At 39.2% G+C, this 22,130-nt stretch overlaps 1 protein-coding gene across 1 annotated transcript; it reads right to left on the bottom strand.

Annotated features, from left to right (window-relative positions):
* Positions 1-1,891: 1,891 nt before the first annotated feature.
* Positions 1,892-21,581, bottom strand: LOC116892084 (zinc finger protein 431-like). Its single transcript, XM_032893558.1, is given in 5 exon segments — positions 1,892-2,035; positions 2,567-3,656; positions 4,595-4,655; positions 4,862-4,988; positions 21,349-21,581. Coding segments are annotated over 5 exon segments (1,413 nt in total). The 5' UTR covers positions 21,352-21,581; the 3' UTR covers positions 1,892-1,903.
* Positions 21,582-22,130: the final 549 nt, after the last annotated feature.

The raw sequence follows: 22,130 nt of genomic DNA on the forward strand, positions 1-22,130 counted from the left end.
ACTACATGAAGCTAAAGAAGGACCACCAAAGTGTGGATGCTTCAGTCCTTAAAAGGGGGAACAAAAATATTCACGGGAGGGGATATGGAGGCAAAGTTTGGAGCATAGTCTTAAGGAACAACCATTCAGAACCTGTCCCACATGTACCCCATATATTCAGCCACCAAGACTAGATAAGATTGAAGAAGCTAAGAAGGGCATGCTGACAGGAACCAGATATAGGTATCTCCTGAGAAACAGCCAGAGCATGTCAAATACAGAGGCGAGTGCTAGCAGCAAACCATTGCACTGAGAACAGGACCCCACACTGCAGGAATTAGAGAAGGGGTTGAAAGAGCTGAAGGGGCTTGCAACCCCATAAGAACAACAATGCCAACAAACCAGAGCTCCCAGGGAAAAGAATAACAATGCCAACCAACCAGAGCTCCCAGGGACTAAACCACTAGCAAAAGTCTACATACATGGATTGACCCATGAGCCAAGTGCATATGTAGCAGAGGAAGACCTTGTTGGGGCACCAGTGGAAGAAGAAGCCCTCGGTCCTGCTAAGGTTCCGCCTCCAGTGTAGGGGTGTTACTTTATAATTATAAAAGAACAAGTTGGCTTTTACCTCACACTAGATACGGCACTGCAATGACCAAGATATCTGACAGATATCTTAATATCCGTCAGCAAAGCCTCTCACCTGCTGTGCTCCATCCCATATCACACGGACCATGGCCTCTCTCTGAGCCTGGCAACAATCTCTCTAACCATCAAGTTCCCAAGGGGGAGAAGATGGGGAGAGGAACACCCTTATAAAAGATGGGATAGACGGCTTATGTCCAGTAAACCATGAAAGGGAATACTATTTGAAATGTAAATAAAAAAATTCAATAAAATAAAAAAGAAGTGTTCAAAGGCTTTACAATATTAAATACTTTAATAAGGTTTCTCCCAGGATGATTCTTTTGCATGCCTTTGAAAATGAATGAGATGTAAAATGTGCCACAAGAAACCCAGTAGAAATTTGATGACAAGTTCCACAAACTGAGGTGAAAACTCCAAAAGAAGGAGGCCTCCTGGAACCTGTTGTAGAACTCTTGCCCAGAACAAAATATTGAGCCGTAGTTCGCTTGGCAATTTGTCTGTTGTATCTTTTTCTTATTTACGAGATGTTCCTGATAGCCTAGACTGGGACTTTTTAACCTTATCTCTGGGGAAGTAGGGGCTTTACTTCACAAATCATTTACAAAACAACATAATGGTGGTAAGACAGACAAAAACTCTTTTCAACAATAAATGATATTATATGCCCATGCATATGTCATCAGAAGTGGGTCTTGGCATATTGGTAAAGAAAGCATTACATTAAGAGAAGAACTGAAATAGTTATAAATTATACTTTGCAGATTGATAAAAAGATAGGAACTAGATCTTTGGTGATTGCCCATAAAAATTGATTAACTTACATAGGAATTAGATATTATTAATACATGCCCATAAAAAATTTAAGAACCTGGTCTTGGAAAGATGCCATTATCCTTCAATGATTTTCGTGCTTTATTGTGTCAAGTGATAATGATGTTATCTTTTCCATCGATTATTGCTTCACTGAACATACTTCATAGAAGATAAAATACATGGATGATTTTGTATTTTCTTGTGCCAAATGAGTATGATGGCATTTGTTCTATTTAACTGCTCGACTAAACAGATCTTTTCAGAATTGTAACAACTGTTTCTATATGCATAAAAACCTTTCCTTGAGAGCTGCAAAATACACTCAGATTCACTGCCTCTGTTTGTCCACACTGAATCCTTACCATGCCGGCTGGGGTGATCTGTGACATAAAAGGCTTTATCACAGTGATTGCATTTGGACAGTTTTGCACCACTATATATTCTTTTACATATTTGACGTTCACCTTAATATGAAGTCTTCACCACATTGCTTACATTCACAGGGTTTCGCTTCCATATGTGTTCTTTGATTTATTTTAAGATAACTGTATTGTGAAAATGGTTTATCATACCAATCACATTTCTAGGGATTGTCTCCAGCAATATTTTTTTTCTATCTGGAGATAGAAAACACTTCACCATGCTGAATAACTTCATAGTGTTTCTCTCCAGTATGAATGGTTTCATGTCTTTACCACATGGCTTACATTCATTGTTTCTTTCTAGGATGTATTCTTTTATTCCAAGAAGACCGTATTACTCGATGGGTTTACCACATTGATTACATTCTCAGCAATATATTTTCTTTAATGTATTCAGAGAAAACTGTGTTGTAAAAAGGCTTTGTCACTTCTATTATACTTGTGGCATTTCTCTCTTATATCTGTTCTTTTCTATGTTAAGAGATAACTGTGTCATGCAAAAAGCACATTTCTTCTGTTTATATGGTTTCTCTTTAGTATAAATTCTTTCATGATGGTGAAGACTACACACATGTCCAAAGACGTGACTATGTCAAATACCTTTATGAGTTCGTCTCCCTATAATGATGATTCTGCTTATGTTTTTAGAAACTATTGTATGTTTTTAAAGACTTCAACCACAGTGAATACATTCATAGGGTTTCTTCAGTATGACTCCTTTTATGGTATTGGAGAGTACTGCTATATGCAAAAACTTTACCACATTGTGTACATTCATAGGGTTTCTCTCCAGTGTGTGTTCTTAGATGAATTTGGAGAGTACCACTTTGTGAAAAACCTTTATCACATTGATTGCATTTGTAGGGTCTCTCTCCAGTATGTACTCTTTGATGAATTCGGAGACTAGGGTGTTGTGAAAAGGTTTTATCACATTGATTACACTTGTAAGGTTTCTCTCCAGTATGTGTTCTTTCATGAGTCTGAAGATGACTGAGACATACAAATGATTTACTGCACTGATTGCATTTATAAGGTTTCTCTCCAGTATGTGTTCTTTCATGTATTCGGAGATGACTTTGTTGTGTAAAGGCTTTATCACACTGATTACATTTGTAGGGCTTCTCTCCAGTATGTACTACTCTATGTGTTCGGAGATGACTGCTTTGTGCAAAGGCTTTACCACATTGATTACATTCATAAGGTTTCTCTCCAGCATGTGTTCTTTTATGCACCACCAAAGTAAGCTGATGTGCAAAGGTTTTGCCACATTGATTACATTCATAAGGTTTCTCTCCAGTATGTGTTCTTTTATGCAACACCAAAGTACTCTGATGTGCAAAGGTTCTGCCACATTGATTACATTCATAAGGTTTCTCTCCAGTATGTGTTCTTTTATGCATAATCAAAGTACTCTTATGTGCAAAGGCTTTATCACACTGATTACATTCATAGGGTTTCACTCCAGTATGTATTACTTTATGTGTTCGAAGATGACTGTGACATAAAAAGCCTCTACCACACTGATTACATTCATAGAGTTTCTCTCCAGTATGTGTTCTTTCATGTATTCGAAGATACCTGTGTCGTGAAAAGGCTTTTTCACATTGATTACATTTGTAGAGTCTGTCAACAGTATCTGTTCTTTTACGTTTTTGTAGACTACTACATGGTTCAGAGGATTTCTCTCCAGTTTGAATTCTTTTGCGCTTTTGAAGATGACTGTGACCTGTGAAGGCTTTATCACATTGTGTATATTCATATGATTTCTCTCCAGAATGACTTCTTACATGCCTACAAAAATTGGAACATGTAAAAGTTTTATGAAATTCATTACACTGATGAATCTTTTTTATCTATATGAATTTTACAATCTGGTCTAATTGCAAGGTAGAATTAGATCTTAAGGTTTTATCCCACTGTTTCCAGTCTTTTACTGTGGGTTGTTTTGCAACACTAGAGACCGCAGTGATAGCACATTTATTACATGACTCACACTTATCCCAGACTTTTTCTACATGAAGATTTTTCAGATATTTGAAGAAAACTGCAGGAACTCAAGAGCTTTGCCACTCTGATTGCATTCATAAGTTTTCCTACACTGTGAGTCATCCTGTAGTTGAAAAGTGAAGGACAAACAGAATTTCCACATTCTTAACGCTCATAGGAACTTTCGGGAGTATAGGTTTGTGGAGATATTCCAAATGAAAACTAAGTGATTACAAACTTGTGCTACATTCAGAAAGTCTCCTCAAAGTGGAGACTACCACATTATCATCTAATTGTCCTAGAAAAGAAAGATGCTCTGCTTCTTTCGATATCCCTATGCTCTTATGGCCTGTATGAAGTATGAAATATGATATACCTATTTAAAGAAAACAAAGAGTTTCACCTTGCCTTCACACAGCTTGACTTTTGTTCCTTGTAGACATGAAGCATAGGGATTAGGCTTCCTCCACAACAACACTCTTACCCCTTATAAACTTCCCCTCTTACCAAACTTAGCAAATTTAAGAAAAGTGTATGAATCACAGCAGCTTTACTGTGGACTATTTGCTTATGGGAAGGTTGTGGACATTTACACATTACCTGTTCAGTTCGTATATACTTTGCAATCTCTGAGTGGTATGAAAGTAAACGAAATGACAATTCTATACTATAGGTCTCACAAAACTTAGCAAATTTTTTTTTCAAGAGTACATGCGAATCAGCTTTCACAGCCAAAAAATTACCTTCCATGTCTTCTATCACTTTGACAATGTTCTTCAATATTATGGTCTTCCCAATTGTATCCTAAAATATAGTATCAGAAAATGTATGATATATTATTAGAAATGAGTCAATAAGCCATTATCTTCAGTGAACCTGAGAACCATGTCTCCTTTATTCACCTCATTCTTCCTCATTCTCATTCAGGATTACAAAAGAGCATCAGTAACCAAGGAACAGTTGTCTCCCGACCCCCTTATTTTAAAACTTAAAGGAAAACTCAGTTTTACCTATAGCGGTGAGGTTCCTGTAGGTCTCCAGCATCACATCTTTGTAAAGTCTCTTCTGAGATGGATCCAGCAAAGACCACTCTTCCCAAGTGAAGTTTATGTGTAAATCATCACAGGTCAGTGCACCCTAAAATATCCCATACATGTGTACACAAAGAATGATAGTGATAACACTGCAGTGAATATTTCATTGACAATATAGTCATGTAATTCTGATGATTCCCACAGTTGACTCATGACACAGAATGCCTGCTATAATCATGAAATGATTTGAGAAGCAAACCTAATTATGAGGTTCACCTGTCATCACTGTGCCGTCTGAACAGTATATAGCCTAGCAAAATGCCAATTAACATACACACAGACACACACACACACACATACGAAGAGAGAGAGAGAAAGAGAGAGAGAGAGAGAGAGAGAGAAACAGATTAACACCACTTAGAAAGTAGTATAAACAAGTATGAACTACCAAAAACTACGAGCAAGTTGGGTTTATTTGTTCATGCATTTCTATACAATACTCCCCAAGTAGAGGCAGGTGTTTTTCATTGACTTGGATGCCAGCCTGGTCTAGTAAATAAGTTCCAGGAAAGACGGTAGTACCTGTTACAACCGTGTCTCTGATGCAAAAAAGTCAAAAAACAAACAAACAAACAAACAAACAAACAAACAAACAAAGAAACCAAGAAATAAAAAAGACAGAAAGAAGCTCAGAGGTTTCTATTGAATTTCCTACAAGGAATTAAACATTCACTACAGTTCTGTATTCTTATTCCAGGAACCTGAAATTACCCAGGTTAAATTGTAACATTAGTACAGTCTTATTTAAAGGCAATAGATGTTTAAAGTTATAATGAACAAATGAGAACATTAGCAATGCAAATGTCGATCATAAATAAACATAGTGCAGGAAACATGGCTCAGTGCTTAACAGCTCCTGCTGATCATAGACATGGGACTCAATTACCAGGACTTAGAGTGGAAGCTCAGAACTATTCATTACTTCAAGTCCAGGAGTTCTGTCCGAGGCTCTCTTTTGACTATCGTGAGAACCAGGCAAAAAGATGTGCACAGTCATTCCTAACAATTCAAAAATTTTAAAACAAACACAAAATGTGGGAAGAATATCCACTTTAAAGTCAAATGAATCAGAAGGATCAGGCAGTATTAATGCCATCAATACATGCCATCCTGGGAATTAGAATAATACACTCTGGCAAATTTCATTAATCAAGATGTGAGTGAAGTGGAAAACAACAACACATGCTTGTCATGTGTGTCATATACATTCCAGGACCATAAAACAATAAAGTCTGGCATGTTTATCCAAATAGACTCCCAGGCCAAAAGGGCCAGACAGGTGGAACTCTACATTGGGATCCATTCTAGTCTTCATACCTACTTATCGGACTGGCAGTGTTCCATTGAGAAACTCTATCAATATAAATCAAAACAACAAAATTAAAACTATAAAAATATTAGGATAGCAAAATTGTGTAGAACTGAACAGGAATTGTTTTTACAGTTTTGATTTGAACTTGTATTTGATTTAGCGATGAAATCTACAATGGTCAGAGCATGACAGCAAGAGAAAGAAGTTGACTGATCAATTTCAACCACAGAATGATAGACACAAAGAATAGTAAATGGATCTATGGACACTCTAATCCTATCCTCAATGAGGAATTTCATCTAGATAGGCTCCTTGTACAGGAGCTTCAATAAGCTCCCCACAAAAAGTCATTAAAGACGGGTGAGGGTACAAAGGCATCATCACAGATAGGGAGGCTTTTTTTCTTTTTTTTTTTTTCAATCAATTGACTGCAGTCTGACTCTGGTCACTATGAGTTCAAGGACATCCCATGATGAAAATGCTTATAGTCTAACTTCAGTGATTCCCATATTCTGCAACTGTACCTGTTCAAATGTCCAGTCTGTTTTAACAATCAAGGCAGTCTCTTGATTGACCCACCTTGTAATATAAGAAAACAATTTATATCTTTTCAACATACAGTGACACAGAATGCCCATTTCTATCCCAATAGAAAGGAACGGGTACATAGTGAGTGAAGACTGAACCAAAGCAAGACAGAAAACCAGCAGGACAAACACCAAATCCTATAGTTCTGTCTCAGACTCATGCAGCTTCAGGTTCAAAGGACTTAGATGGCCCTACTCCTTCAGTGTCTCATGAATCTTTCTCTTTGGTCACTTCCACTCCCTACACATAGCTGTCCATGGCAGATGTCTCATCATGTAGGTAGATCAACATCTTGTAGTCTCACAAAGTAACTCAGGCTTCAAACTGAGAGTTTCATGCAGGGAACTCTTACACCCTCAGTGCAGCTCTGAGTTTCTCAAACATAGAGGGCCGAAATAAGTGAGCAACTAAAACCACAGACTAAGAATTCATGACATTTTTCATCTTTCTTGCTTCCAGAACCAGTACAACATAAGTGATCCTGCCAAGTTAGGCTTCCAACTTGTGATGGACCCTGTCATGCTTGCACCACAGTTACGCCAGCTTTTGTATAAAGTTGTTTCCTGGGATTCTGAATCACTTCGTTTACTCATTACATTCACTGCCGTCTTAGCAGGAGAGTGTGTCCTTATGTGCACCTTCTTAGGCTTCGAATGGAGAGCAACGGCCTTCTCTTTAGTGGTTATAAGCTCCTAGAAAACTCCTGCCTCTGTGTCAGCCCTTGACTGCCAATGAAACTACTTAGTGCTGTGTTTCTCCACTAACCACAGACTTTGTATTTCTTTCTGCCCCACTAGCTGCTTTTTTTCACTCTAGTTTTGAATGAGCCACTCATAATAACTTCCCAACAGACTGAATATTGTATCTATGAAATCAGCACATTACTTTCAAATTCTACATTACTCAATTATGAGGGCATGGTAAGAAAAAGAAAATTTGGGGACAAATTATCACACAAATAGCCTCTAGTTTAATTTTTAATGGGGTCTACTTTTCTGAAATCCTTTGACCATGAATTCTTCCTTCTCCACTACTATAAACACTCCTATCATCCAGGTCATTAAAAAAATGGCCAGTATGCTCTGGGTACAACATGAGATTTGACTACCTAAAGTCCTGATATTGACCACATTCATCAAAAAGACAAATATAGAAGTTAAAGACAAATTTATAGGTTAAAGAAAAATTTACAGGTTCTATCCAGCAACAAAATCACTTTTTATTTTTTTAAAGATTTATTTATTATATATAAGTACACTGTAGCTGTCTTCAGACACACCAGAAGAGGACATCAGATCTCATTACAGATGGTTGCGAGTCACCATGTGGTTGCTGGGATTTGAACTGAGGACCTCTGGAAGAGCAGTCAGTGCTCTTAACCGCTGAGCCATCTCTCCAGCCCAATCACTTTTAAGCTATCCTAATCTGCATTTCTGCTGCTGTGATTAAATCCTTTAATCAAAAACATCTCATGTAATCAGTGGCTTTAATTTGACTGAATCCATCACATTACACATTTCATCACTCTAGAAGCTTAGAATATATACTCATACTACAAAATGAAGGAATGAAAACCATGGGCAAACATTGTTATCTGGCTTTCTCTCTTGTTTGGGCACTGCCTCATGCTCAGGTATCCATATAATCCAAACCAGAAAGGACAAATTACTTAGGGATATTTCTGCCCTACGGGTAAGGGCCTTTCCACATCCATCACCAATCAACACAAGCTCTTAGAAACATAGCAACCAGTCATTCTGATAAGGATACACCTTCAATTGAAGCAAATACTAGATACGCAAACACACCGGAAAGACAAGATTTAGATTTAAAATTATATTTTATGATGATAATGGAGGACTTTAAGAAGCACAAAAATAACTCCCATAAAGAAATGCAGGACAACACAAGTAAACAAGTAGAAGCCCTAAAAACAGGAAACACAAAAAACCCTTAAAAAAATTACAGGAAAACACAAGAAAAGAGATGAAGGAATTACACAAAATCTTCTAGATTTTAAAAAAATGAAAATAAAAACAATAAAGAAATCACAAAGGGAGACAACCCTGGACATAGGAAACCTAGGGAAGAGATCAGGAATTATAGATGCAAGCATCAACAACAAAATAAAAGAAATAGAAGAGAGAATCTCAGGGGCAGAAGATACCATAGAAAACATCGACACAACAGTCAAAGATAATGTAAAACGCAGAAAGATAATATAAAAAGCCCATACCATACAGGAAATCCAGGACACAATGAGAAAAATCAAACCTAAGGATAATAGAAGAAAGTGAAAACTCAAAACTTAAAGGGCCAGAAAATATCTTCAACAAAATTATAGAAGAAAACTTTCCTAACCTACAGAAAGAGATGCCCATAAACATACAAGAAGCCTATAGAACTCCAAATAGATTGGATCAGAACAGAAATTCCTTACCTCACATAATAGGCAAAACAACAAATGCACAAAACTAAAAAAAAGTATCAAAAGCAGTAAGGGGAAAATGTCAAGTAACATATAAAGGCAGATCTACAGATATTACACCAGACTTCTCACCAGAGACTATGAAAGCCAGAAGATCCTAGGCAGATGTTACACAGACCCAAAGAGAACAAAACTGCCAGCCCAGGTTACTATATCCAGTAAAACTTTCAATGGAGAAACCAAGATATTCTATGACAAAACCAAATTTACACAGTATTATTAAACAAATCCAGCCCTACAAAGGATAGGAGGGAAATTATACCCTAGAAAAAGCAAGAAAGTTATCTCCTTGCAACGAAACCAAAAGAAGGGAGACACACAAACATAATTCCACCTCTAAATATGAAAATAACAGGAAGCAACAATCACTATTCATTAACATGTCTCAACATCAATGGACTCAATTCCCCAATAAAAAAACATAGACTAACAGACTGGTGGGTAAAGAGGACCCAGCATTTTGCTGCATACAGGAAACACCTCAGAGACAAAGACAGACACTACCTCAGAGTAAAAATCTTGAAAACAACTTTCCAAGCAAATGGTCCAAAGAAACAAGCTGGAGTAGCCATTCTAATATCAAATAAAATTGACTTTCAACCAAAAGTCATCAAAAAAAAAATTTAAAAAAAGTAAGGACGCTTAATAGTCATCAAAGTTAAAATCCAAAAAGATGAATTCTCAATCCTAAATATCTATGCTCCAAATGCAAGGACACCTATACTCATAAAAGAAATCTTACTAAAGCTCAAATCACATATTGCACCTGAGTCAATAACAGTAGGAGATTTCCACACTCCACTCTCATTAATGATGGAAACAAAAACTAACAGAGACACAGAGAAACTAACAAAAGTTATGAACCAAATGGTCTTAACACGTATTTATAGAATATTCCATCCTAAAACAAAACGATATACTTTCTTCTCAGCACCTCATGGGACATTCTCCAAAACTGACCATATAATCAGTCACAAAACAGGCCTCAACATATGTAGGAAGATAGAAATAATCCCATGCATCCTACCAGATCACCATGGACTAAGGCTGGTCTTCTATAACAACAAAAAAGACAGAAAGCCAACATATACATACATGGAAGTTGAACAACACTCTACTCAGTGATAACTTAATCAAGGAAGAAATAAAGAAATAAAAAACTTCTTAGAATATAATGAAAATTAAGGCACAACATACCCAAATTTATGGGACACAACAAAAGCAGTGCTAAGAGGAAAACTCGTAGTTCTGAGTGCCTCCAGAAAGAAACTGGAGACAGCATACATAAGCAGGTTAACAGCACACCTAAAAGCTCTAGAACAAACAGAAGCAAATACACACAAGAGGAGTAGCAGGCAGGAAATAATCAAACTTAGGGCTAAAATCAACCAAATAGAAACAAATACAAACTATACAAATAATAAACTATAAATAGAAACTATACAAAGAATCAACAAAACCAGGAGCTGGTTCTTTGAGAAAATTGACAAGATAGATAAACCCTTAGCCAGATTAATCATAAGGCACAGAGAGTGTGTCTAAATTAACAAAACCAGAAATGAAAAGGGATACATAACAACAGAATCTGAGGAAATTCAAAAGAATCAACAGATCCTACTACAAAAGCCTATATTCAACAAAAGTGGAAAATCTGAATTAAATAGACAATTTACTAGACAAATACCAGATACTCAAGTTAAATCAGGAATAGATAAACCATCTACACAACCCCATAACTCCTAAAGAAATAGAAGCAGTCATTAAAAGTCTTCCAACCAAAAAGAGCCCAAAACCAGATGGGTTTAGTGCAGAATTCTATCAGACCTTTATAGAAGACCTCATGCCAATACTGTTCAAACTATTCCACAAAACATAAACAGAAGAACTACCCAATTCCTTCCATGAAGCTATAATTATGCTTATACCTAAACCAAACAGAGAGCTAACAAAGAAAGAGAACTTCAAATCAACTTCCCTCATAAATATCGATGCAAAAATACTCAATAAAATTCTTGCAAACAGAATCCAAAAACACATCAAAATGATCATTCATCATGATCAAGTAGGCTTCATTCCAGGGATGCAGGGTTGGTTCTATATACAGAAATCCATCAGTGTAATCCACTATATAAACGAACTCAAAGATAAGAACCACATGATCATTTCATTAGATGCTGAGAAAGAAGTTGAAAAAAAATCAACAGCCCTTCATGATAAAAGTCCTGGAAAGATCAGGGATTCAAGGCCCATATCTAATCCTAGTAAAAGCAATATACGGCAAACCAGTAGCTAACATCAAACTAAATGGAGAGACACTTGAAGCAATCCCACTAAAATGAGGGACTAGTCAAGGCTGCCTACTCTCCCTACTTATTCAATATAGTACTCAAAGTCCTAGCCAGAGCAATCAGAGAATGAAAGGAGGTTAAAGGGCTACAAATTGGAAAGGAAGAAGTCAAAATATCACAATTTGCAGATGATATGATAGTATACTTAAGTGACCCCAAAAGTTCCACTAGAGAACTACTAAGCCGGATAAACAACTTCAAGAAAGTAGCTGGGTATAAAATTAACTCAAACAAATCAGTAGCCTTCCTCTATTCAAAGGATTAACAGACTCAGGGGAAGAGCCTTCCCACATCAATCATCAATTAACACAATCCCTCACAGACATAGCCACCAACCATTCTGATGGGAGTGCATCCTCAGTTGAGGTTCTCTCAGACAATTAAGGTTCTGAAATGCTGAGAACTAAAGCTAATAATAGCACAATAAAATATGTGAAAGTTTTAAAAACTCCAAATGTGTTAATTACATCAATCATGTAACAAAAACCCAAACATTGAAGATTGCAGCAACTGGAAAACAGATTTACCAAGAAATGATGAGAGGTAAGATTTTAGATTGAAGAAGAGAAACATAAATTGTTTGTCCCACAAAGTCCCCAAACTAATGACTGGAGGAATTCATAACATAATATAGTACATTTTCAGAAGAAGAAAAAAAATGTGAAACTAATTTTTCAGAAAAACAACAATATCACTATACTATAATTAATAAAATCACACAAATAGATGGCATCACTGAAAAAAGGAGACACAAAGACAGACCTATAAATATAACATAGTCCTTTAAAGAAGTGCAGGAGTATAGTCAAAATCCAAAAAAAAAAAAATCAAAGAAATCACTGGCCAGCACTCACACTGTGCACTCTGACTTTTCCTTTACCCATAATAGAAAGTGGATTGGAGTGGAGGGCTATTCCAGTTGGAGACAGTCAACTCCAACATAAAATGGTTCAATATCAGAAAAATAGTTTGCCTACTAAAAGTTTGTCCTCTTATAATAAATAAAGGGATGTCTGTTAGGATCACTTACAAACCATTTTGGTCCCTATGATTGATAATTGATAAGTCTGCACCTGTGTAAGGAAATGCAAATGTTTAAAAATTAAATTCAACAAGCAAATTTTAAGAGAAACAATGTATTTGTGTTATATACCTAAATAGTTTGTTTTTTACCGTTTTATAAGTCATACATAAGCACTTTTGAAAGCACGTCTATCCTAGTTTCTATCCTTATATTAGTGTATGTGAGAATGTCTTCCATTGTGTGTACAGGTGACATACCAGGAAAGAAAGGGTCAGATCTCCTGGAGCAGGAGTAGCAGGTGTTTATGAGCTTCCCTAAGAAGAATATTTGCTGAATGACCTGACCAGCCCATATAGTACATTTTATCCAATAAGTCCCTCACAGATTAACAACAAAATTCTAAATATATACAGAGTAAATAAATGAGCCCTGGGAATCTGATGCCTCAGTATTAAATCCTGGGTATATGTAGGATGCATACATATCTTTGCCATTCCATGTTACCTGAGATCCAATACTCGGGGTTTCCCCTAGTGATCAGCCTCCTCTCTCACTGCCCATGCCTCCTGTGGATACCACAGAATATACCCATCTGCGCTTTTCTTACTACCTCATCTTAGTATCTGAGTTCATAACTATGGGTCAGAGACCCCTTGCTCAACCAAATGCCATACCTGACAGAAGACAAGGTGGTCTGTCCAAAGAACTATCCCACCATCTGTTGTCTTAGACCCAATTCTCACTGTTGCTTACAGCACTGAAACAGACAACAGAGGAAACGTTCTCTATTCCTTTCCATGCCTCCTGTAGATATCACGGATCATCTCTCCCTGCCCTGCCTTTCCTGACTCAATTCTGTGGCCCCACTTGAACAGACACCCTATGCTCAATCACACAACACCTACCAGAAGACCAGCTAGGCTACCTCAGACCCAATATTCACAGTTGTTCCTGGCACTGGACTAGAGAATAACAGAGTCAGCTTCACTTCTTATCTATGCCTCCTGTGGCCTGCTAAGATGATTGATCTCTTCCTGGACTCCCCTTCCACAGTCTCTAACACCAGCAAACACAGCAGCCAAGTAGATCTGTAAAAGAGGCAACATTCAGCCAACACAGTCTCTGAAAATTCCTACAGCAAACATAAACTCAGGAATAAAACTCATCCAAACAAGCCAAAGCCAGAAATCAGCACCTACACCTATAATCGCCTCGGATATCTAAACAACAGCATAGGGAAATATGCTACCAACAGAGCCAAGCTATCCTATCAAAGCAGGTCCTAAGTATTCAAAAATAGCTGAAAGCATAAGACAGAGATTTTAAAACTAACTATATGAAAACGATAGATGTCCTTACAGAGAACATGAATAAATCCCGTAAAGAAATCAAGGAAAACACAAACAATTGCAGGAAAACAATAAATCACTAAAAGAAACCCAAGGAAAACAAATAGCTGAATGAAACACAAAAACTGTTGAAGACATAAAAAGGGAAACAGAATGTGATAATGCAGAAACTGAAGGAATCCTAAAGACAGGTTTAACAACAGAATAGAGATGTAAACGAGAATTTCAGGCCTTGAAGTTAAAATAGAAAAATAGATAAATCACTCAAAGAAAATGTTAAATTTACTGGCACAAAACATCCAGAAACTCTGAGACATTATGGGACGACCAAAAAACATCAATAATAGGAATAGAGGAAGGGAAGGATCCTAGGGGCTTTCACCAGCCTTGCACCAGCCTTACATGGTAGGGTCCCACCCAACTAGCAAAGGCAGGCAGACCTCCAAATTCTCTTGCAATGTTACAAAAAATGTATGCTTGCAGTCCCCTGAGAAATATAGAGTCAGATGCTCTTAACCAACCATTGGACTGAAAACGAGGTCCCCAATAGAGGAGTTAGAAATAGGACTGAAGGAGCTGAAGGGGTTTTCAACCCCACAGGAAGAACAACAATATAGACCTGCCGGAGCTCCCAGAGACTAAACCAGCAACCCTGAGTACACACAGAGGACCCATGACTCCAGCCACACACGTAGCAGAGGATGGCCTTATCAGATATCAGTGAGAGAAGAGGCTCTTGGCCCTGTGAAAGTACAATGACCCAGTGTAGCAGAATGCAAGGGCAGGGAAAAGGGAGGGAGTAGGTGGGTGGGGAAACACTCTCATTAAGGCAGGAGGAGGGAGAAAGGGATTGGGGGATTCCAGAGGGGAAACCAAGAAAGGGAATAACATTTTAAATGTAAGTAAAAAAAATTATGTATCAAAAAAAAAAAAGAAAAAAGAAAAAAATCAGTGGGTTGTGTTAAAGGGATGCTGATTCATGTGATAATCAAAAGGAAACCTTGAATAAATGACTGGGTTGATATGCAAAATAAAAGACTGGACCTCCGTTTTTTTCAGGAAATGAGCTACCAAGCGGGATTTTAGCATACAAAGATAGAACTGTGTAGCTGTATTCGAATGCTAATTGTTTCCCCAAAACTGTCCACTCAAGAAGGTCTGGATGTACCTTCCGGAAAACTGCCTATAGTTAATTCTGATTGGTAAATAAAGATGCCAGCAGTGAATAGATGGGGAGAAAAAAAAAGGTGGGATTTAGGTTTCCTGTGCATGAGACCAGAAACAGTAAGGAGAGCTACAATGTAAGGGGACTGAGAGGACACTGACCAGAGGACTGCCCAACTGGGTATAGAAAAGAATAGCCAAATTGGAACATAGAAATTAGTAAGTAGTAATTCAGAATTATCAGTGGGAGGTATATTCTAGCAGCATTGAGGCTATCAGATGACCAATTATTATGATGATTAAGGCATATTAAAATATAAAAGCTGTGTGTGTGTGTCTTTCATTCTGGAATATAAACCATTGAAGCAGGAAACACCATTGAACCATCTTTGCGTCCCTACAATGAATGATAATTTTGATGTGCTTTTGGAAATCTCCTCCATTGTTGGTGGGATTGCAAGCTGATACAACCACTCTAGAAATCAATATGGTGGTTCCTCAGAAAATTGGACATAGTGCTATCTGAGGACCAGCTATACCACTCCTGGGCATATACCCAAAAGATGCTCTAACGTATAACAAGGGCACATGCTCCACTATGTTCATAGCAGTCTCATTTATAATAGCCAGAAGCTGGAAAGAACCCAGATGTCCTTCAATAGAGGAATGGATACAGAAAATTCGGTACATTTACACAATAGAGTGCTACTCAGCTATTAAAAACAATGACTTCGTGAAATTCTTAGGCAAATGGATGGAACTAAAAAATATCATCCTGAGTGAGGTAACCCAGACACAAAAGAACACACATGGTACACACTCACAGATAAGTGAGTATTAGCCCAAAAGCTCAGAACACCCAAGATACAATTCACAGACCGTATGAAGCTCAAGAAGAAGGAAGACCAAAATGTGGATGGTTCAGTTCTTCTTAAAAGGGGAGAACAAAATACTCACAGAAGGAAATATAGGGACAAATAATGGAGCAAAAACAGAAGGAAAGGTGATCCAGCTGGGGATCCGTCCCATACACAGCTACCAAACCCAGTCACTACTGCTGATGCCAAGAAGTGCTTGCTGACAGGAGCCTGATATGGGTGTCTCCCGGGAGGCTCTGCCAGAGCCTTACTGATATAGATGATGCTTCCAGCTAACCATCAGACTGAGCATGGGCATCCCATGGTGGAGTCAGAGAAAGGACTGAAGGAGCTGAAGGGGTTTGCAAACCCATAGAAGAACAACAATACCAACCAACCACACCCCTCAAAGCTACTGGGGACTAAACCACAAACCAAAGAGTATACATAGAGGGACCCACGGCTCCAGCTGCATATGTAGCAGAAAATAGCATTGTCTGGCATCAGTAGGAGGAGAAGCCCTTAGTCCTGTGAAGGCTCATTTCCCCAATGTAGGGGAATGACAGGGTGTTGAAATGGGAGTGGGTAGGTGGGTGGGAGGAGGAACATTCTCATAGAAAAGGAGGAGGGGGAGGGGGAGGGGGAGGGGAAGAGGAACATCCTCACAGAAGCAGGGGAAGGGGGAGGAGGATAAGGAGGAACCAAGGAAAGGGGATAACATTTGAAATTGAAAGGAAAATTATACAAATTTTAGGTTTAAAAATATAAAACTAAAAGAGTAAGCCCCAAAAGCCACAGACTCAGGGCTAAGCTCTGCCGCCAGGAATAACAGGCCATAAAGATAAAGAAAAAGAATGTAAGAGAACTACTTTGCTTATCACCCGGTGTGAGTTAACTGTTCTTTTGTTCTGCCCCCCGTGATGTGATGTTTATTTAAGCCCCTATTGTGCTTTCTAGCCATTGCGTCCTAAAGAGAGCAGCCCAGGAAACCAGCGGCCCAAGTCTAACCAGAGGTGTTTCAAATACAGATGCTTTATCAATTCTGACAAACTTTTAAAAATAATGAGGACCTGAAGACCAGACCCTTCTCCTGATTTAGTAGCTCTGTTCCAGGAACCAGGGGCCATAAAATCTTTTGGTGTCCCCTTATCTCCTGGAGCCATAAAACAATCCTATAACTTGTGGTGCATTCCCCTGTGACATCCCCCATCCCCTGGGCTCACAGCCTCTGCCTTTAAATACTCTTTCTCCCAGCCACTCGGGGTCGACACCTCTGTCTCCTGCGTGGGATATGTGTCGGCCCGGAGATCTCTGTAATAGGTCTCTGTAATAAACCTCGCCTTTGCTTATTACATCCAAAATGGTCTCTCTGTGTCTGGGGTCCGCGATTTCCCAAGACTTGAGTAAGGGTCTCTCTGCGTGGGATCTTTCAAAATGTATAATAGAGCCAATAAAAAATGTTTAAATATGTCCTCCAAAGCAAGTGTTAACATCAAAGGTGGGTAATTTCATCTTAGAAAAGAGCTGTATCATTTGTCTAAGACTATTGCATTTTTCATAAATTATAATTTTATTGTCAGTATTAAAATTCAAACAAAAAGACTTAACCTGTTTCTTAACCTCATTTTTACTTTTTCCTGCAGTATGATTTGTTGGGTTTCAGATCCTGGACAAGTGGCAGAGATCCTATTCAACATACCAAAATAGACCCAACCTCCAGGTTCTCTCAGCATCCTTCACTCTCTACCTGTTATAGGGCATGGCTGCCATATCCCATCCTCTATGATGAACTTCTAATCTCAATTGTTCTATCTTACAAATGAAGACCCAGCAGCCAGATGCTGGGTTGAAAGTCTTCTAATCAGAGAGGCAGAGAAAGCACCCAACTGACCTTTCTCCTTAGCAGATGCCCTAACAAGAAGAATGGCCCTCTCTCATAGGACCACAAAAAAAAAAAAAAAAAAAAAAAAAATTAATGTGCCTCCCTTCTAATTCCTGTGCATCTCTATCCATCTCCCTGACTCCTTACTCTTTATTATGGTTTGTTCTCCTTAATCCTATTTGCATTTCTGTCAACTGGTTACTTGCTCTGACTCTTAATCTATGGTTGACTTTATTAAGTCCTGTTTACGAAATTCAAGAAGAAAGCTATTGGATTAACATGTGTGCTACAGTAGTTATGAAACTGAATAATTAAAACTATGGCATCTCTTAGGAAAAGAAGAGCCCTGGTCCTAGATGTCCTCAGGGAGATTTGATGAGTTTTAATGTCCTTTTTCCTCAATGCTGCAAATTATCAGTATTTACAAAGTAACTGATTTTGCAGCCCGTTCTGACTGTGAGGACAGAAGAACAGTGTTTCCTAGATTGTATCTACAGAAAGTTACTAAAATGCTGTGTCTTAGTGATAAGCAGATCACAGCCAACAACTTAAAATCAGAGTTTGCCTGATCCAATTCAGCATGACTGTAGCTGACTAAAGAAATTTAAATAATTATTCTTTGCTACTCTCCCTTACTAACTGAATTGTTCATTGGCCAGTAAAAGGAGACTCTAGCTAATGTTTTAACTGGTTTTAAGGTTTCCTTCAAGGAATATATGTCAGAAAACCCACTCCAGAAAAGGTCTATTCTAGTTCATCTAAATGGCAGTCTACAATAAAGGACAATAAAGAGTTTCCAAGGCTCTCTTGTGCACGTGTGCGTGTATGATAATTCATGTTCTCTAGTACAGATTCAGAAAGCATTCACTATCCTGGATAAGGAAATCCTCAGCTGGGTAGGAGGCAGATTAAGCCTAGCTAAGGGACCCAGTCCTTGCCTCTCTGTGCTGAGACTGGATTTGGTGCCAGTAGCCATTACATCAAATGCAAGGAGTGTCTTTTTGCCTAGAAAATTCTTAGAACTTGAGACAACAAAACAGCTTCCACTTGGGCAAAAACACAAAGTAGGGCTGGAACAGCTGTGGAGGATGGGTAGAGTGTGCCAGAGAGCTGGGTCAGTAAGGAGTGCACTGGGAGCTGAAGGCAGAGGCAGCTTTCTGGATTGTTTTTAAACAGAACAAAGTGAAAACATTCAAGGTTGAAAAGTTGCATTTAAAGTGTGGTCATTTCCTAGGTTCCAAGTACCAGACTATTATCCCGGGTGTGATTTCTTTGATGTTACAAAGGGGTCATTTTACTTAAGGCAGTTACTCAATGTGACTCTTTTTAACCCTTAAAAAAAGTGGGAGACGCAGACAACTGTTAATGACATGGAAGTGTTTCCTTTCTCCGGAGGAAAAGTGAACTTCTTATCAGAATATCTGGCTGGCCCTTAATTTAAATTAAATTCAACTGTGCTAATGTTGAGCTGTAGCACAGTTACAAATAGTTCTTTCAAGTAAATAACACAATCTCAGGGTTCACATCCTGCAACATAGAACTGTCTCTTAAGTAAACCAGTGCCATCAAACAGTCTGTGACAGGGTCCTAAGTGGAAGGAACCAGAGGATGAGAAAGATAGGAAAAGTAGAAAGTAGAAAAGATCAAAGCTGGGGTGGGGAGGTCTTGTGCAAGCTATGTCTCATGACAAGTAAGCTTCTTGTATACCACTTACCAAGGGGAAGTGGAAAGAAATGGGAAACTCCTAGGAAGTCAGCAGAAATTACCATACAATGGGCCAAACTCAGGGGGACTCTAATAAAATAATACTGTACAAGGGAACACAGGGTATTTCATGGCCATCACTTAAAGCCTACATGCGTCTTGAGTCTGATAACCACAGGCCCACATGGTGAGAAGAGTTGGGTTCTCAGGATCTGAAGTAACTAACCATTCCCTGGAAGCTTTGGCCTTGGATCATTACCACCTCTCCCACGCATCTTCCCTGCTTTAGAAAAGGGGCTCTTCTTATGGTGTTGCAATCCCCTTCAGCTCCTTCAGTCCTTCCCCTAATACTTCCATTGGGATCTCCAGGCTTGGTCCAATAGAAAGAACAACAATATCAACTAACTGGACCCATCAGTGCTCCCAGGGACTAAACCACCAACCAAACAGTACAGAGGAGGGTCCAAGGCTCCTGCTACACAAACTTAGCAGAGGGCAGCCTTATCTGGCATCAATGGGAGGGGAGGAGCTTGGTCTTATGTAGGCTTGTTGCCCCACAGAAGAGGGTGAAAGACGGTGAGATGGGAGTGGGAGGGTAAGTGGGGGAGCACTGTCTTAGAGGCAAACGGAAGGGGAATGGAGTGGAAGGGTTGTGGAGGGGAGACAGTAAAGGGGAATAACATTTGAAATGTAAATAGGTAAAACGATGAATAATAATAAAGAAACAAAGGGAAGGAAAGGGAGCTCTATTTTACTCTCAGGACATCAGGGCCTATTTGGCTCTGCCATGCATGTTCCTGAGTTTTAGAAAGAGCTACGTCATTCTCCATACATGAGGGCCTCATGGAAAGCATTGTTTGATCAAGACAGTCCTGGACCCAATAGTCTTGTTGTTTTCAAAAACTTGTCAAAAACTTGTGTTCTCTTGCTCATATGGCTAAACGATGCTTTTTTCTCAAGAAGAAAACTAGCACTTTATGGTAAAACAGACAGGCTTTAGTCTTGATTGTGACCCTATAATGCTCCCTTTAGCAGCGGGTTAGAGGATGGTTCTTTGATATGAGGATGGCCCTAGTGGCTAGTAATAAAGCAGGCTAGCCTCCTTTGTTATGTTTTGGAGAAGAATTTCTGGACAATCCTAGTAAACTAATATATGTATCCTAGCACCCTAGTCTCTAACGGCTCTGGTTAGCTTACTAATTATCTGTGAGTGTTTCAGAGTCCTTCCTCCTTCAGCTAAAGGCTACTTGGTGTCACTATTTCCTAAGCATTGGTAAATCCTTTAACATCAAACATCATCGACTCTACTCCTCTACACATTAATATTGGAGTGCTACCCACCGTGAGCTGCCTTCTACAACCTCTACAAAATTAACTCCAAAGAAATCTTACACGGGAGTTAACTTTGAGAAGTAAAGAGAAACCAGACCTGAGTTTGACATCCTGCTAAGCATCTTTCTACACACAAGTCTTTGTACCAGAAGCTTTGAGCAGATGCTGCCGTCACAGTGAAGTTATTCAGAGCCCACCGCTGGGTTCAGGGAATGACTAGGACAAAAAGGGAAGTAACAGGTGGCCAGATTTGGCCACAGTTTACCACCCAGACCCAGGGACAATCCCCTGGGTTCCACCTCCCCCTGCACAACTGCCTGCTCCGTCCCTCTGTGGGCAGTGGCCCTGCACTCACCATGTTTCGAATTGGGAGCTTGCAAGAACTTCTCTCCTAGAACCCAGCAGCAGCGCTCAGAGAAGACAGAACTTTCCACGCAAGCTCAGCTATCCTGCTGAAGCCGCCACAAGGCACCCGGAAGATCCCGCCTCCTCTCCTGACTGGCGGGTCCATCTCTCCGCCCTGATTGGCCATTGAGTCTTGAATTACAAGAGCACCTCCCTTACTGTTTGAGATTGCTAATGGGACACAGCAAAGTGGTCCCAGGCCCAGTCTTCCAGTACAGTACCAGACCTTTTCCAGATACACAGAGATTTGCATTTCAGTAGCACTTGTGCCTGTCTTCCAATAGCCTGCCCTTCTGTCTTCCCATCCACCACTGGAGAGAACTCACGGCCTCAGCTCCGGCTGCTCAGCCGCCTGCTCCTCCCCTTTGTGAACAGTGACCCTGAGATCACTAAGTCCGGAAATCTGGAGCTTGTGTGAACTCCCTTTACTACACTCATTAGGAACTTCCCCTCCTGCCTCCGAAAATGAAGGTGGATATGTAATGTAAATCAAGCTTGTATACATAATTCCCTAATTTAACTTCTAAGCGCCACCTGCTCAGGAACCAGTTAACTTCCAGAGATGCTGGGAATTGTAGTTCTTTGTAAATAACAAGCTCTCGCGGGAAACTAAGGTGGCCAAATTGATTATATGTATAAACCCTTGCAACACTTGGCCGTGGGACATTCCAGCTGTGAAATTCTGTGGATATTTCTGCCCCAGGTCCGTCTTTTGGTCAGTAATATTTAATA

This window comes from Rattus rattus, chromosome 2 (genome assembly GCF_011064425.1).
Source record: "Rattus rattus isolate New Zealand chromosome 2, Rrattus_CSIRO_v1, whole genome shotgun sequence".
Classification (NCBI taxonomy): domain Eukaryota; kingdom Metazoa; phylum Chordata; class Mammalia; order Rodentia; family Muridae; genus Rattus; species Rattus rattus.